General features: G+C 36.4%; 1 protein-coding gene across 1 annotated transcript in view; it reads right to left on the minus strand.

The window, feature by feature from the left end:
• Positions 1 to 1,031: 1,031 nt before the first annotated feature.
• The window catches only part of mks1 (MKS transition zone complex subunit 1), a 28,379-nt gene continuing 14,012 nt past the window's right edge, over positions 1,032 to 15,398 (minus strand). The window contains exons 12-18 of the mRNA NM_001077373.2: positions 13,017 to 13,087; positions 12,877 to 12,946; positions 12,670 to 12,777; positions 10,610 to 10,743; positions 10,433 to 10,515; positions 10,254 to 10,351; positions 1,032 to 1,331 (exon numbers count right to left, since the gene is read on the minus strand). Of these exons, the coding sequence (NP_001070841.2) occupies positions 1,228 to 1,331; positions 10,254 to 10,351; positions 10,433 to 10,515; positions 10,610 to 10,743; positions 12,670 to 12,777; positions 12,877 to 12,946; positions 13,017 to 13,087 (668 nt within the window). The 3' untranslated portion in view covers positions 1,032 to 1,227. The remainder of the gene's footprint in view (positions 1,332 to 10,253; positions 10,352 to 10,432; positions 10,516 to 10,609; positions 10,744 to 12,669; positions 12,778 to 12,876; positions 12,947 to 13,016; positions 13,088 to 15,398) is intronic.

The following is a 15,398-nucleotide window of genomic DNA, read 5'->3' on the forward strand; positions in this document are numbered from 1 at the left end:
ATTTTATGCATATGCTGTGCTTCTTAATGGCTGTATTTAATTTTTGTCGTGTTTTGTCTGGTGCAAACAGCCAAATTGTTTATCACTGTGAATCATGTCATGTAGCATGTTGTCAGGACACAGGGTTACAATATAACCTGCTCACCTAATGTTTACTTTCCTAATATTTATATTATTTGCTAATTAATAACTGTATCATGTGAAACTCTGAATACGCATCTCATTTCAGAGTCTGCTACAGTCCACCGGAGGTCGCATTTCAGTCACAGACGCATGCTTTGGGAGCCTTTCTGAATGAATGAACGTAACAGCATAAGTGCACATTACAGTTAAAAAAAAACCCCATAATAAATCATTCAAGAGTTCACACTTAGCTGATGATTGATTATAAGCAAGTTTGGCATGCTGTCCCGGGAGAGAGCCCTGAGCTCGAAGGTTCTTGAGCCCTGGGCTCCCTCCCGTTTGGAGGAAGAGAGGGGAGCCTCGAGCTCAGGTAGATCTCGACAACTCCCCCTTGATAATAGCTAAAGACTAAAAATTGAATGCTATTAAAAGATATGCTGCATTATTAGATTACCTGTATTGAAAATTTAGATTTATCAATTTACTTGTTGTGCATGTTTTTGGAATGTGGAAGGAAGCTGGAGAAAACCCGGGGAAAACCCACGCAAGCACGGAAAGAACATGCAAACTACACACAGAAACGACCAACGGCCTGTTAAGGAACTAGAACCGGTGATGTTCTTGCTGTGAGGCGACAGTGCTAGTCACTGGGCCACCGTGCTGCCCTATGGAGGGAAAGGTGAAAAGGTTGGGGTGGAAGGGGGTATTCTTCAAATCGAAGATGACTGTAGTGGAAAAACACTGGCTCTTTATAGTGGTTAGGAATGGCCTGATTGGTAGATCAAGCATGCTAATGCAGAACCAGCCGTGTTCAATCATAATCACGTGCTCCTCTCGAAATTAGTTTATGAATAAACTTCACTTATCAACATGGTACATGTACTTAGAAAACACTTTTAACTAAGCAGTTTAGGATAATTCAATAGCCATGTCTTTATTAAGTTTATTAAGTCTTTATTAGGTCTTCACTAACATGGGAGCTTTACTAATTTCTAGTTTCTTTTCTCAGAGCTTAACTAAAAAAAAATCAACAAAAAAGTATTATACATATAAACAAATACCATGACCAGCATTATTACATATGTTTTATCAGTTTTGATGTTCCTAAGCAGAAGACTCTGAGTTTAATAGTGCAGACGTGTTGATGAGGTCTCTGGGTAAAGTCTCTCTGGCCTCCTGCATGCGCTTATGGGCCCTCTGAAACGCTTCTGAAAAATCACAAACAAACAGCAGATTTTTAGAAACATGTTGCTATTCTGTACTGTTGTAATATTATATTATATTATATTATATTATATTATATTATATTATATTATATTATATTATATTATATCCTTCTGAGACCCGAATTTTTTTTCTTTTTCTTTTTTTTTCTGTGGTTTCCTAGATCCTTTGGGTTAAAAAAATTCTCCAATTTAGAGTGTTTACATTTTGTTTTAATTTTTAATTTTACAGCATGTCCAGTGGAGTGGACCATAGGACCATTTTAGTTCAAAACGACTGCCACTCAGACAACAAAACTGTACAGGATATGGCTGTAAAGGGATAATAATCCAATATTAATGTAACAAAAACAAAACAAAAACTTTTTTTTTCCTTTTGTATTGAAATTCCTGAAACAGTTTAGTCTGAAAGAGAGCTGAACTTTGAAAAAAAAGAAGTGATGTTATTATTATATTATATTATATTATATTATATTATATTATATTATATCGTTAAATAGTAATAATACATTTTTATAACTACTAATAGATTTAGGTTTTCAAAGAACTAAAAAAGGTGTTAAAATGAAATTAAAATAAAAAATGCTATAATGGTGTACACATAAATGTATTCGTAATTAATCAGCCATGTGTTTTCTGAATATAAAATGTTTTAGCTTTACATAAGTAGGAAAATATATTTTATTCATATATATATATATATATATATATATATATATATATATATATATATATATATATATATATATATATATATATATATATATAACAAACATTTCTCAGAAATAAAGTTTAATTGAGTCATTCGCCTACGGTAATATTGAAAAAAATTACTATTGCGGTATGACGGTATTTATATATATATATATATATATATAAATATATATATATATATATATATATATATATATATATATATATATATATATATATATATATATATATATATATTAGATTAGATTATGCATTACATATTTAAGAGATTATATATAATGTTTATATTATTTTTTTTTTCACATTTTCATGACACCTTATATACCCAGTGTTTTTAAGAACTGTTTTTATAAATAGTTTAACCTGATATACACTGGTTTACCTTGTCTTAACCAATGATGCTTTTCATATTTTAAACCATTTTTATTACATAAAATAAAATATTTAAAGGTGCAGTATGTGATTGTCTAAAGAAACATTTTTGTTGTGCTGGTGGAAAGTCTTCACAGTCCAATATTAAGGATTAAAGTAATGGGGTATATGCCGAAGCATGCTAGTAGGACTTTTATTTGCCAGTAACCTGGGTTAAGCGCTTCCGGCGAATTCAATGCCAATGCAAAATCCGGTGCGTTTAAGGTCTGTTTTCTTTAAAATCAGCGATCTCCACTAGCTGAGTGATATCCGATTTAAAGTGGGTCTCAGATTGTACAAGAAGCATTGCATTAAATTACATTTTCCCCCGCCATATATTTATAATATGAGCATTTATTTTACCCCAGTATATTCAATGGAGCTTCTGCGTTAGCCTGCAGATTCTGACGGGCGCGTGCGAGTGAACAGCTTTTTGTCTTGTTTTACGCTTGAGCAACTAAATAAATGCTAAAGTTTATTTAACTGAATGTATTTTAATGACATTGCAACATTAATGCTGCATAAGGAACCGTGTAAAATGGTAAAAAGTTCACAATAACAGGTCACCGGAAGTGTATCAGCATGGGAACTGCACTAGCTCGGCATATACCCTATTGAACTAATTGTATTTATATGCATTTGTATATTCTGGGTAAGGCATAAGACTAAAAAATTTTCGTACAATTAAAATTTGTCGGGCCGACAATTCCCATAATTCTGATAAGTAGCCCAAACTGTCAACAAATCCGTCAACAAATATAGATTTGTACAATTGCGCACCTCTGTTCACGCAGATCCGCCAATGCATGTACACATGTGCCATGGCCATGTGGATACGAGTGACAGTGGTAAAAACAAATGCTGAATCAAAAGTTTTTAAAATTCTGAATTAATATTGAAGTAACTTTTGCACGCTGGAGGATGACACCATGGCTGAAGTATTTCTTTTAGACAGAAAATGTTGTTTTTAAAGTATTTTAATCACGCAAAGCTTATGTAGATTTTGTTGTTTTATTAATGGGTTCTATGCACAGAATTGTTGTTCAGCCATTGAAAATTTCCGGCAAAAGATTGATGTGACTATTTTTAGTTTCATAAAGGAACTTTTACAGGATTTGCCTGGTTTAGCATTAAGTTTTATTTATTGCACTGGCTGAGCAGTACTTAAATAAGGAGATGGACAGGGAGTACCAACAACTTCAAGTTTTGTCCGACGTGTTGCCGTATTACAAGTTAACCATCACTAGTAAACTCCTTTATTAGTCGTAGATTAGTGTCGCAAATATACAGTGCTTACGTGAATATTACATCACTGAAGTGTTTATCTAAATTATTAAACATTACTTTAGCATAAACATAGAGGGTGCTGGATAAAACAGAATTGCTGTGCTGGTATTTCAGCATGTACTTGAAACATTGGCCATGCATTGCTGTTTTGGTTTTCCTCAATGTTTGCAGAACCGCAAGACTCCACAGCATCCTCTTTTGTACTGAGAAGGTGGCGTCGGTTTCTATGATACACCTGACCATCTGAAGTGCGAACATGATAGAATCTTTCTGTGCTGTCAGGATGAACAACAACAGCAGGCTTACTGAGCCCATGTTTCTATATGCGAACAGGTTGTCCAATGCGAAGCTGTGACAGTGGATGGGCTGAACGATCATAATACTTTTTCTGATGCTGATGCTGCTTTGCCCTTTCACAGCAAGCCTCTGTGACTTTGACAATTACAGGTAGGAGCTGCTTGTTTGTGGTTGGCAGTATGGATCACAGTCTGTGACTCATAAGGAGCTGGGCAGGTGACGTAAAGCTGTCAACAGGTGTTTTTCTATACTCTAACAAACGGAGATAGAGATCTTTCCTGTCCATCTTGGCTTTTGTCAATATTGATTTTTTTGATCTGCACAGTCTTCTCAGCCAAACCAATGCTCTTGGAGTAATAGGGGCTAGTGGTGGTATGTGTGAAACCCCATGTCTTTGCAAAGTCTTCGAACTCCTTGCCTCGATATTGTGGACCATTGTCGGAGACAAATTTCTGTGCCATACCATGTCTCGCAAAAATCACTTACAGTTTGCTGATTACAGTGGCGGCCTTTGTGTTGGTGAGTTTGTCGACTTCAAAGAACCGGCTATAGTAGTCTCCTGTAATCATGTATTCTTCATGATTCCAGGTGAAAATATCTGAAGCTACTTGCTATGGTCTGATTGATATTTTGTGAGAAATCATGAGGTCTGTAGTGTTCGAACGACGTTGCTCCAGGCAAGTATCGCATGTTTCGACAATGTGTTCTATTTGCTTACACATTCCTGGCCAGAATAACATATCTCGTGCTCTTTGTTTTGAGTTTTCTACACCCATGTGACCAACATGAATGGGTGTGAGCATTTCTTTTCTGGGTGAGGTGGGTATGACTATTTTCTCAACTTTGAGAATGATTGCATTAGTCAATGAGAGTTCGTCTCGGAACTTCCAGAAATCACTGATGCCTGCCGGGCATTTCTTCCTCTCTTCAGGCCATCCATTCAGAATCACTTGCTTCAGCCAAATGAACTGGTTGTCTGATTTAAGCAGGTCGCACACCAAAAGCGCCGCTTGGCGACGCCCAATGCCAAGCAGCGCCATGCATTTTAGAATTCTAAACATAGGTTTCTATCAGGGTACACACACCGGCGCGGCAAGTCGCCGGCACCCAGCCATGACTCAGGAAGCAGTTCATATTTCAGCTGCGCCACAGAGAGCCATCTGATTAGTTTCATGTTAAATATCATGTGAATGTGTGCGTCTGGTGTGTGTTACTTTAAACTGGCATGTGCGCGCCGTGTCGCGGCGCCGAGCGGCACTTCTGGTGTGCGACCTGCTTAAGTCTCAGCAAGGATCTGTTTCAGTTTTGTGTCACTGACTGGTAAGCTTTTATATAGCATGTGAACTTGCAAGTCCATTTCTTTGCTGAGATTGTCGTGCTCTGTCTCTATGGATTTTCTAGAGGGTGTCTGCCACTGGAATCTCCTTTCCTGGTCAGTGTACAATGGCTGTATAATGCTTGCAGCCGAATAGGACCGCATAGAGCTATTTGAGCATAGCCCACCTTACATTCAGTCAGTGACCTTCATGCATAGCTGAGCAGCTTTTTGTCCTGAAGCAGGACTGCTCCAAGGCCATACCTTGATTCGCCCACTTGAAGGTGTAGTTTTTCTGTGGGTCATATTATGCAAGAACCGGTCCAGGTTCCTTAGTTATGAGGTCTTTCATTTTTTTGAATGCATCATCATGCTGAGAATCCCATATGAACTTGCTGGACTGTATAAGCAGTTAATGAAGTGGCGCATTAATGTCCAATAAACAGGGAGCAAACTTGGACAGGTTCTTTATCATTTACCCAGGACTGTTTCGAGCTCTGCTTTGCTCTTAGGTGGCTCCATGTTATTGATCGCTGATACCTTTTCAGGGTCTGGCTTGATTCCTTCAGCAGATAAGCAGTGACCAAAGTACCACAAAGTACCCGAACCTCAGGAGCACTCACAATGTTGATCTCAGGGTTGAGTTTCACACCTTTCTCACAAGACCTTTGCAACATTGCGTGCAAGTTGAAGTCAAGCTATTTTTTGGTTTGTCCATACACCAGGATATCATCAATGATTGAAATGACACCTCTTAGACGTTCCTACATCTCTTAAATTTAGTGTTGAAATTCATCCTGTGCGGAAGTGATGCCAAATGGGAGATCTCAAAATTGGTACCTTCCAAATGAACTGTTAAATGTCGTGAGCTCGGATGACTACTCTGTCAGTTTGATTGCTCAGTACCCTTAAAAGGCATTTAAAACACTGAAGTACTTTGCACCCATTAATTTGGGTTTGATGTCTTCTATCGGTAGTAAAGGGTAGAAAGGACATTTGATCGCTTTGGTCTAAGCATATTCTGTCACGGGTGCTAAGCATATTCTAAGTTTGCGGGTTCTCGGTTTTTTCCACAACTATAAGTGCATTTACGCAGTCAGTGGGCTCTGTTACCCTTATTATGACCAGTTGTCTTTCCATATTTTGCAGCTCTTCTTTCAGACTATGCCACATAGGGCCAGAGGTACCCTTCTTGGAGGATAAACAACTGGAGTTGCATCAGATTTCAGATGGATTGTGCATTCCCCTGGGAATAATCCAATGCCATCGAATACATCAGCATATTCCTCCATGATGCATTTGTCCTCTTTAAGTGCATTTACTGAGAGGTCCAGGCATGCGTTTAGACCTAACACGTGCAGTATTTTGTCTACAAATGCTTGTTCGATGTCACCTGGTTTTTGTAAGACTGAATCCACAAAAAACTCTGCAGGTGGGTCTTCTTCTTGAAACCTCTTTGCTTACTGCATACATATTCCTTTTGTAAGCAGAACGACATACTTTGGCGAAATTTTCCACATTTGCCACACTGTTTACCTTTAACGGGGTATTTCTCAGATGGACTGTGAGCCTGGTTGCCACAGCAATCGCAACCTCTGCAGCGATGCTGTGCCGTGATTCCTGCTGCAATGTGAAGCTTTCACTTCAGCTTTCTTTGCTTTCTTCTGTGACCCTCTCTGTGTGTTGACAGTGTGTAGCATATGATCGCGGGGATTGTATGCGCTGTTTGCGAACATTTTGAGCTGAGCTTGTGCAACTTCGTGCGATCTGGCTATGTCCATGGCCTTGTCCAGCGTTAACTCGGTATCAACGCTCACAAGCTTCTCTCCCACTCGAAGAGGGTGAATGCCAAACACGATGCGATCTCTGACCATTTCATCACTGTCTGCATAAGAACAGTCTTTCACTAATAGTCTTAGCTCAGTTACAAGTAGCTCAAAACTTTCATTTGCTCCTTGTATCCTTTCATGAAATTTATCTCTGGCAATGATTTTGTTCATTTTGGGCATCACATATGCTTAATACTTGTAATAGCATGTTTGCAGTACCTTTGCTTCATCTGCCGTCAGCGCCCAGGTGTTGAATACTGTATATCTCTTCCTTTTTCTCCTATCCAAAGTATAAGTGAAATAACTGCACTTTTCGTCTTCTCTCCTTTTTTAAAGTGGAAACGCGAACATGAGCTCTGCATGCTGTCTGAATTTCCTGCATGCGTCGGGTAAATTTGACAATTCCCAGTTCATGTGCGGCGATGGTACTCCTGCTGAATCCATTTTAAAATTTAATTTTTCTTCTGACACCATGTCTTGTTCTGCGTTTAGTTTTATTTGTTGCAATGGGCATGCAGTACTTAAATGAGAAGACAGACAGGGAGTACCAACAACTTCCAATTTTAATCCACAACGTGTTTCCGTATTACAGGTTAACCATCACTAGTTAACTCCTCTACTAGTTGTAAATTAGCGTCAAATATTCAGTGCTTACGTGATTATTACACAGCATCGATAATATAGATTTTTTTAGTAAATAGAGCTATTCCACCTATCCTGCTTTATTGAGGTGAAGTTGGTTTTATATTCATGCGCCCCCTATATAGAAATAACATTGTACTCTAAATATTCAGTCTGAAATAGCGTGCGTATGGTTTAGTAATAATTGTAATTCCTGAATGCCGCTGGCAAACCACTAAGCATACAGTAGTCGCTTTAGGACAAAGCGTGTGAGTGAGTAAGACCAGCGATCCTTGCATATATGAAATATTTGCTTGCTACACAACAGAAAATGTGCTAGATATAATACAGTTTTTCATTCAGAATTGTAGTATTATAAAGTACTATAAAGTTTTCTAACTGGCGAATGACATGATCTAGTGGGTCTCTTTCATCTTTAATGTGCGAGTTCACAATTGCAGAAGGCGTGGCTTTGTATGGCAGGGGAGGGATTGTGTTTGGAAGATATAATACTAACCTGTTAGCATTTAGGTAGATCACCTACTGCACCTTTAAGCCACCCTGTGGCCCCGTTGAAGAAATTAGTCTAAGGTGAAACTCTTTTTCTTTAGCAATCAAACATACAATTTTTGTATGTCAATCAACAACCTATAAGATACCATCAGTTGCCAAGATAGGATGAAAAACATGCAAGACTTGCAACATGATGCAATAGTGCGGTGATACACAATTCATTTTATATAAAGTCAGGTAACACTTTATAATAACTATCCATTACAACTAGTTAATAGGCCATTAATAAACTGTTAGTTAATGGGTTATAAATGACTCGTTAAATAAAAGTTAATAGTTTGTTAATTATTTATAACTGTGCCTTATACATAGCCAATAGATAATTTACAATCTGTTAGCTAAAAAGTTATAAATGACTTGTTAACTGTATTTTAATGATTTATAACTATACCTAATAAAATAGTAATAGATCATGAACAAGCTGTTAGTAAATCACTTACTACAGACTTGTTAGGTATCAGTTAATAGTTTGTATATGTTATTGAGACATTATTCTAAAGTTGCAGCTATTCTTTATTTATTAACTGTTAGTAAATGAGGAATAGTTGCAACATTAGAATAACGTCCCAATAACATACTTAAGCTAATAACTAACACTTAACTAATATAATAAATCTCACTCTTCAGATCAATTGTTGAGATTCTTTACCATCTAATAACAACAGTGAAACTTCTGTCAAACTTTTCTAATAAAATATTTATTTATTTATTTTGTTTTCATGTTTAGCACAAAAAGTGCCCAAACCTTATGGGTTTGTATTCTGTTCTATACTGTTGTTATGCCATGTGATGGCTCAGTATGTGTGTTTCTATACATTAAACACAATGTTCAACATTTCATCTGTGGAGTTTCTTTGGTAAATTACAGCACACAGAAAAGCCTATGAGCGGAACAAGGTTACGGTACAAAAATGTTATATTTTAAACATCACATGAAATTTCTGTAGCTTCAACTTGTTCCATCCATTTGCTGTCAATGGTATTTGTAGATGGTTAAATTATGAACAACTGATCTGTAAAGTGAGAGTTAATATATTGGTTAAGTGTTAGTTATTAGCTTAGGTATGTTATTGGGAAGTTATTCTAAAGTTGCAACTATTCCTCATTTACTAACAGTTAATAAATGAAGAAGAGCTGCAACTTAAGAAAAACAACCCAATAACAAATAAAAACTATTAACTGATACTTAACAAGTCTTTAGTAAGTGATTTACTAACAGCTTGTTCATGATCTAATACAATTTTATTAGGTATAGTTATAAATCATTAAAATACACTTAACAAGTCATTTATAACTTGTTAACTAACAGCTTGTAAAATATCTATTGGCTATCTATAAGGCACAGTTATAAACAATTAACAAACTATTAACTTTTATTTAATAAGGCATTTATAACCCATTAACTAATAGTTAACAATGATCTGTTAACTAGTTATAATGGATAGTTATACTAAAGTGTTACCCCTAGAGAAACAGTATATAAAAATGACGTAACAGGGGTGTGGCTTTTTTTTCTACTGCGAGCTAAATGAATGTAGTAAAGTAGGTGTTTTATTCAGAAAGATTGGGAAAAGGGTTTGGGGAGAGTTATTACAACAGACTCCTCCTGCTTACTATTTCTGTTTGTTGTCAAAGCTGACAACTGGAGCAGCAGGGTTAAATATGTTAGCCACACTCAATTACTAAAATAGAAGTAATCTGACAATTTTTTTACAGACTTCAAATCAAATATTAGAAGGGCAATTTTTTTTTAATGACATGCAGAGATGTGAGCTAACAAAATCATATGGTTAATTTTGATTTAGTGGGAACTTTGAAAGCAATATTGACCCCAATTTAAGTTATTTAGATCTTTCTTACCCAAAACATTATAGACAGAGCCTTGCTGACTGTGGCCCCCCAACTGATCCAGAACAGTCTGTCTTCTCTTCTTCAGTGTGCTGGCATCAATAAAAGCCCTGAATATAGTACCAGAAGCTCTTATTCAATCTTAAAGAGACAATACAGTCATGCAAGATTCGCTGATGCTGTTGGCTGACCTGGCATGCTGGATACAATTAAGAGTAAAGGTCACACTTCCAGTGGTCTGAGTGCGAAAGCCAAAGCGACTCAATCTCTCTCCCTAAAGGCAGTAGATTAGAACATTCAATTGTTTAACTGAATTACTAAACATGCCATTACACAAATTTCACAGCAGAAAATGTATAATGATTGACCTTAAAAGTGCCAGGTATTCTGACGTAACTGATGTCCTCGAGTTCAGGAGCTCCACCAATGAAGAAGCGTCTCAGTTCTGCCACTGTGCCACGCTGGACTGCTCTCCATGTGCGGCAGGTCATTCTATGACGCCCTGAGAGCACAATAAAGCCACCACTGAACAAGCTGATATTCATTTTCTTTATTTTACAAATTAGATCTTTAGTTTAGATTTGTAAAACTGGAACCAAACGTGACAATAGCACATCCTTGTAATGATTAATTGATAAACCACAATATTAAACTGAATGAATAAATGATACAGTTCCATGGAAAACCCATTAGCCATTTAATTTGGATAGATTTTATACTCTAGGATAAAAGCAACATTTCAGATCTGACATAAAACTTATTTAATCAACAAATGCAATGCAATTTAAATTATAACAAAAACAAAGAGATGAAAAAATTTGGGCACTTCAACAGAATAATGAAATTAATATTTTGTAGAGCCACCTTTGGCTGAAAAAACAGCCTGTAAACGCTTCTTATAGCCAATGATAAGTCCCTAAAGTGTTGCTGGAAGCATTTTGGGGCATTCTTCCTTGTAAAATGTCTCCAGAACATCCAGGTTTGATAGGTGCCGAACATGAACAGCCTTTTTCAAATCAATCTAGATTTTCGATGATATTCAAGTCTGGGAACTGAGAAGTCTATTATAGAACACTGCATCGCGTCTGAGCATGAATTCCTTGGTAGATCTGGAACTGTGTTTCTGGTTATTGTCCTGCTGAAACATCCAATCCTACCGTAACTTTAGCTTCTTGACTGATTCTTGAACATTGTTCTTAAAAATCTGCTGATAGTGGGTGGCAATCATGCCACCTTCAACTTCAACCTTCAACGAGAAGGTTTCCAGTACCTGTGCCTGCCACACATCCACACAGAATGATGGACCCTCCACCAATTTTACCGTAGGGAGCAGGTTCTTCTCCTGGCATACTGTGTTTTTTTTTCCACCATGCCAAGCGTCCATGATTGTAGCATCTGTCCACTGTATATTTATACAAAACGATTCAGGCCAGTCTAGATGAGCCTTTGCATACCTCATATGACTGTGAATGACTGAGATGAACCGTGAAACGATGTACAGTGACATTAGCAGCAGTAAGACATTCCTGGAAATCTTTGGAGGTGATCTGTGGTTTGTTTGTGACCGTTCTAACTATTCTTTGCCTTTGAGATAATTTTCTTGGCCTACCCCATCTTTCCTTCACAAGATCTGTTCCTGTGGCCTTCCATTTACTTACTATATTTCTGACTGTGGAGACGTTAACACTTTTTGATAGCTTTTTGCATACTTCTCCTAAATCATGTCGAATTGTCTTAATTTTTAGGTCATTAGGAAGTTCTTTTGAGGTTCCTATGTTGCTTCTTTGTAGTTCCCAATAAGGAGAAGCACAACTAGCAATCAGCTATTTTAAATATCCTTTTTCATGATTGGCTGCATCTGTATTAGGATTGTCACTCAAATCAATTTTGTGTTGTAATCAATCAGCATTAAGTGACTTCAGGTTTTAAAATTCGCACAAAAGAGAGGGTGTCCTAACTTTTGCATAGTCTATTTTTCAGTTTCAATTAAATTTCATGCGTCTCAATACTGCTACACTACATATTTCTGTCTGAAAAACATGACATCATGTAGCTTTCTCTAGAAGCCAAATGGAAACCGATCTTCTCTTATAAAGAAAGAGCACATTACTATGCAGCCACAGAGGGGTGCCCAAACTTTTGCATACAATTGTAAATGCAAATTGCAAATTAGGACATTATTGTTATAGCACATTACAATTCTCAGAAAAATCTGTCCAACTTAGTGTTGAGGAAAAAAACTGTACTGAATAAAATTCACTGTAAATTATGTGAAAATAATTTTGATTATGTCAATCGTTCCTGTTTTGTCTTTGGTTATGACTCCTACTAGATTAATTTGAACTTAACTCCAATATACTGGCTAATGTTTACAGAGCCAATATGGAAAAAATGATAAAAAGCATAACAAAACAAAACACTCTCCTACCTGATGTTGAAGGGATGACCAAATAGCCATAGCCCTCAGTTCTAAAGCGCTGCCAGAAATCCAGTGAGAGAACTTTAAAATACAGCACTGGCCACTGTGGTAATGACCCTGCACACAACATCACAATGGACTGACATGTTAACCTTCAGGATTAAAATGTAATTTATGTAAAGTATCTTTGGATATCGCCATTATGAGGCATCTCACCATCAGACTCATCCTCTTTATGGAAGAAGGTCTCAAAGCTGAATGGATAGGAGAAGAAAGCGACATCTTCCTATAAAACAGTAAACATGCTTACCACAGTTCCAAACACACTGATGAAGTTTACTAAAATGACAACTCACCTTTTCTATACTGCGTGTGCGACATGTCTGAGTCACACCAGACAGACAATGAGAGGAAACACTGGACCAATCTGAAGAACATGAACCAACATTAACACCATGAAAAGTCAGAGAAAATGTATCAAACACTAATAAAATAACTAGCATTAGGCCAGTTAAGCTACACTTAAAAATGTCTTAATGTCAGGTCATTTAACAATCAAAATATGCCTTATTTTGAACTAGAGCCAATGACATTTCACTTATATCGCAGCCGTATCTGACAGCTTATGGCAGCTATGGTTCAACCATTTCTCATTCTTTCATGTAACTTAAAAAATGACCCTCTGTGTAGAATTCAGCCATTGTGCTTTTGTGTCTCAACATCAGAAAATAATGTATGGCAACTGTAGCAATTTGTACCAGTGGAAAGCATGTTTATGCTGTCCAAATAGACAATGCTGTATAAAGTGCACCATTATATATATATTATATATATTATATATATATATATATATATATATATATATATATATATATATATATATATATATATATATATATATATATATATATATAAATACACACAGTTGAAGTCAGAATTATTAGCCCCCTTTTAAATTTTTTTTCTCTTTTACAGTTTTTCAAAGTCACTTTGGTGCGTTTCTCACAACACCAGTGCATTTTTGCACAACAGTTAATGCATTTTTCAAAACAATTAGTACAAACTGCAAAACCTAGCTGATAACCTGCAAAAGCGCGTCACATGCTCAAAATGGATAGTTCATTCCTCAAACGCAAGTATTCATGTCAATCTAAGTGTCAGTATCATCAAAATGAAAATTCCTGACACCATTATTTATGAACACGATAGTCAAATGGCTTTGTCCTGTTTTCAATATGACAGTTAGCTCCGGACATTTTTTCCATGCAAAAAAAAAAATCAGATGTTGGAGACACTTCCTGAAAATGCTCAAGACAGCACCTTATACTATTTGCACAGTCAATTGAAAACTACAGCAAAGTTAGACATCACTGCATATATATATATATATAAATATATATATATATATAAATATATATATATATATATATATATATATATATATATATATATATATATATATATATATATATATATATATACTATATTTGTCTTGCGCGCATTAGTCTGCTAAATCTGCTTATCAACTCTATAAGAACCAAATAAACACAATTCTATGAGTTTATTTGATACAGTGGCCAATCTAAATAAAAAAAGAAATAAATCACTGCTGTGTATTTTCTATTTATTAAATCAATGATACAAAAGAAAGTTATTTTATTTGAAGCAATGATTTTTTCTTTGTGTTGTTAATTTTTGTTGTAGTTCTATTCTCTCCTCCTCTATCTGCTGTCTTTCGAACAGGTTTCATTATGAGCACACAAGTGCGGTCACTGCAGTGAATCAGGTGTCGATACGTGGAAGTTTGCCGTTGTGTTGGTGAAGTCCATTTAAACTGGGCAAGAGGATCGTTCGGAGAGTCTCCTCTTTCCAAGCTTGTTTTGTTAATATGTGAAAAACCTGTGTTGTAGTTCCTCGGCGATGTTGTCGAAATTTAACGCTGAATGTTGACTATTATTGAGATCAATGTACGGAGACGCATGTGACGAGGAGGGTGTTTTTGTTTTATTAAGTTTTCTCATGTTCTGTGGTTAGTAGGGAGGCAAGTGAATGTTGTTTAATTTGTTTTCATTTATGTGCAGGCAAGAGGGTTCTTTGTGAGAGTTTTTGTTTTTTAGTTTGGATTTACCTCCGCAAGATTTTTATGTCTCCTTTAAAGTAAAATGTCAAATAATGTTAACTTTACGTTATTTCTTTGGTCAGTCGTCTTTGTTGTTATTTTCTTTTAAATGGAAGATGAGACTCTGGGCTCCTCATTAATTTTAGAGGTGTCCTTTAATTCATTTATTTTCTTTTTGGCTTAGTCCCTTTATTAATCTGGGGTTGCCACAGTGAAGTAAACCGCCAACTTATCCAGCATATGTTTTACGCAGCAGATGCCCTTCCAACTGCAAACCATCACTGGGAAATATCCATACACACTCATTTACACACATACACTACAGAAAATGTAGCTTACCCAATTTATCTATAGCGCATGTCTTTGGACTTGAGATGGAAACCGGAGCACCCGGAGGAAACCCATGCAAACACGGGGAGAACATGAAAACTCCACACAGAAAGGCCAACTGACCCATGCGAGGCTCGAACCAGCTGACCTTCTTGCTGCAAGATGATTGTGCTACACCATGACACCCCTAGTGTCTGAATTAATTTAATTTAATTTTATTTTATTTATTGTTAAAGGTCTGGCTTGCTTTGTGGAGCCATATAAAATTTAGATAACATAACAAGCACCA

Source organism: Danio rerio, chromosome 5 (assembly GCF_052040795.2).
Source record: "Danio rerio strain M-AB ecotype USA chromosome 5, GRCz13ab, whole genome shotgun sequence".
Lineage (NCBI taxonomy): Eukaryota > Metazoa > Chordata > Actinopteri > Cypriniformes > Danionidae > Danio > Danio rerio.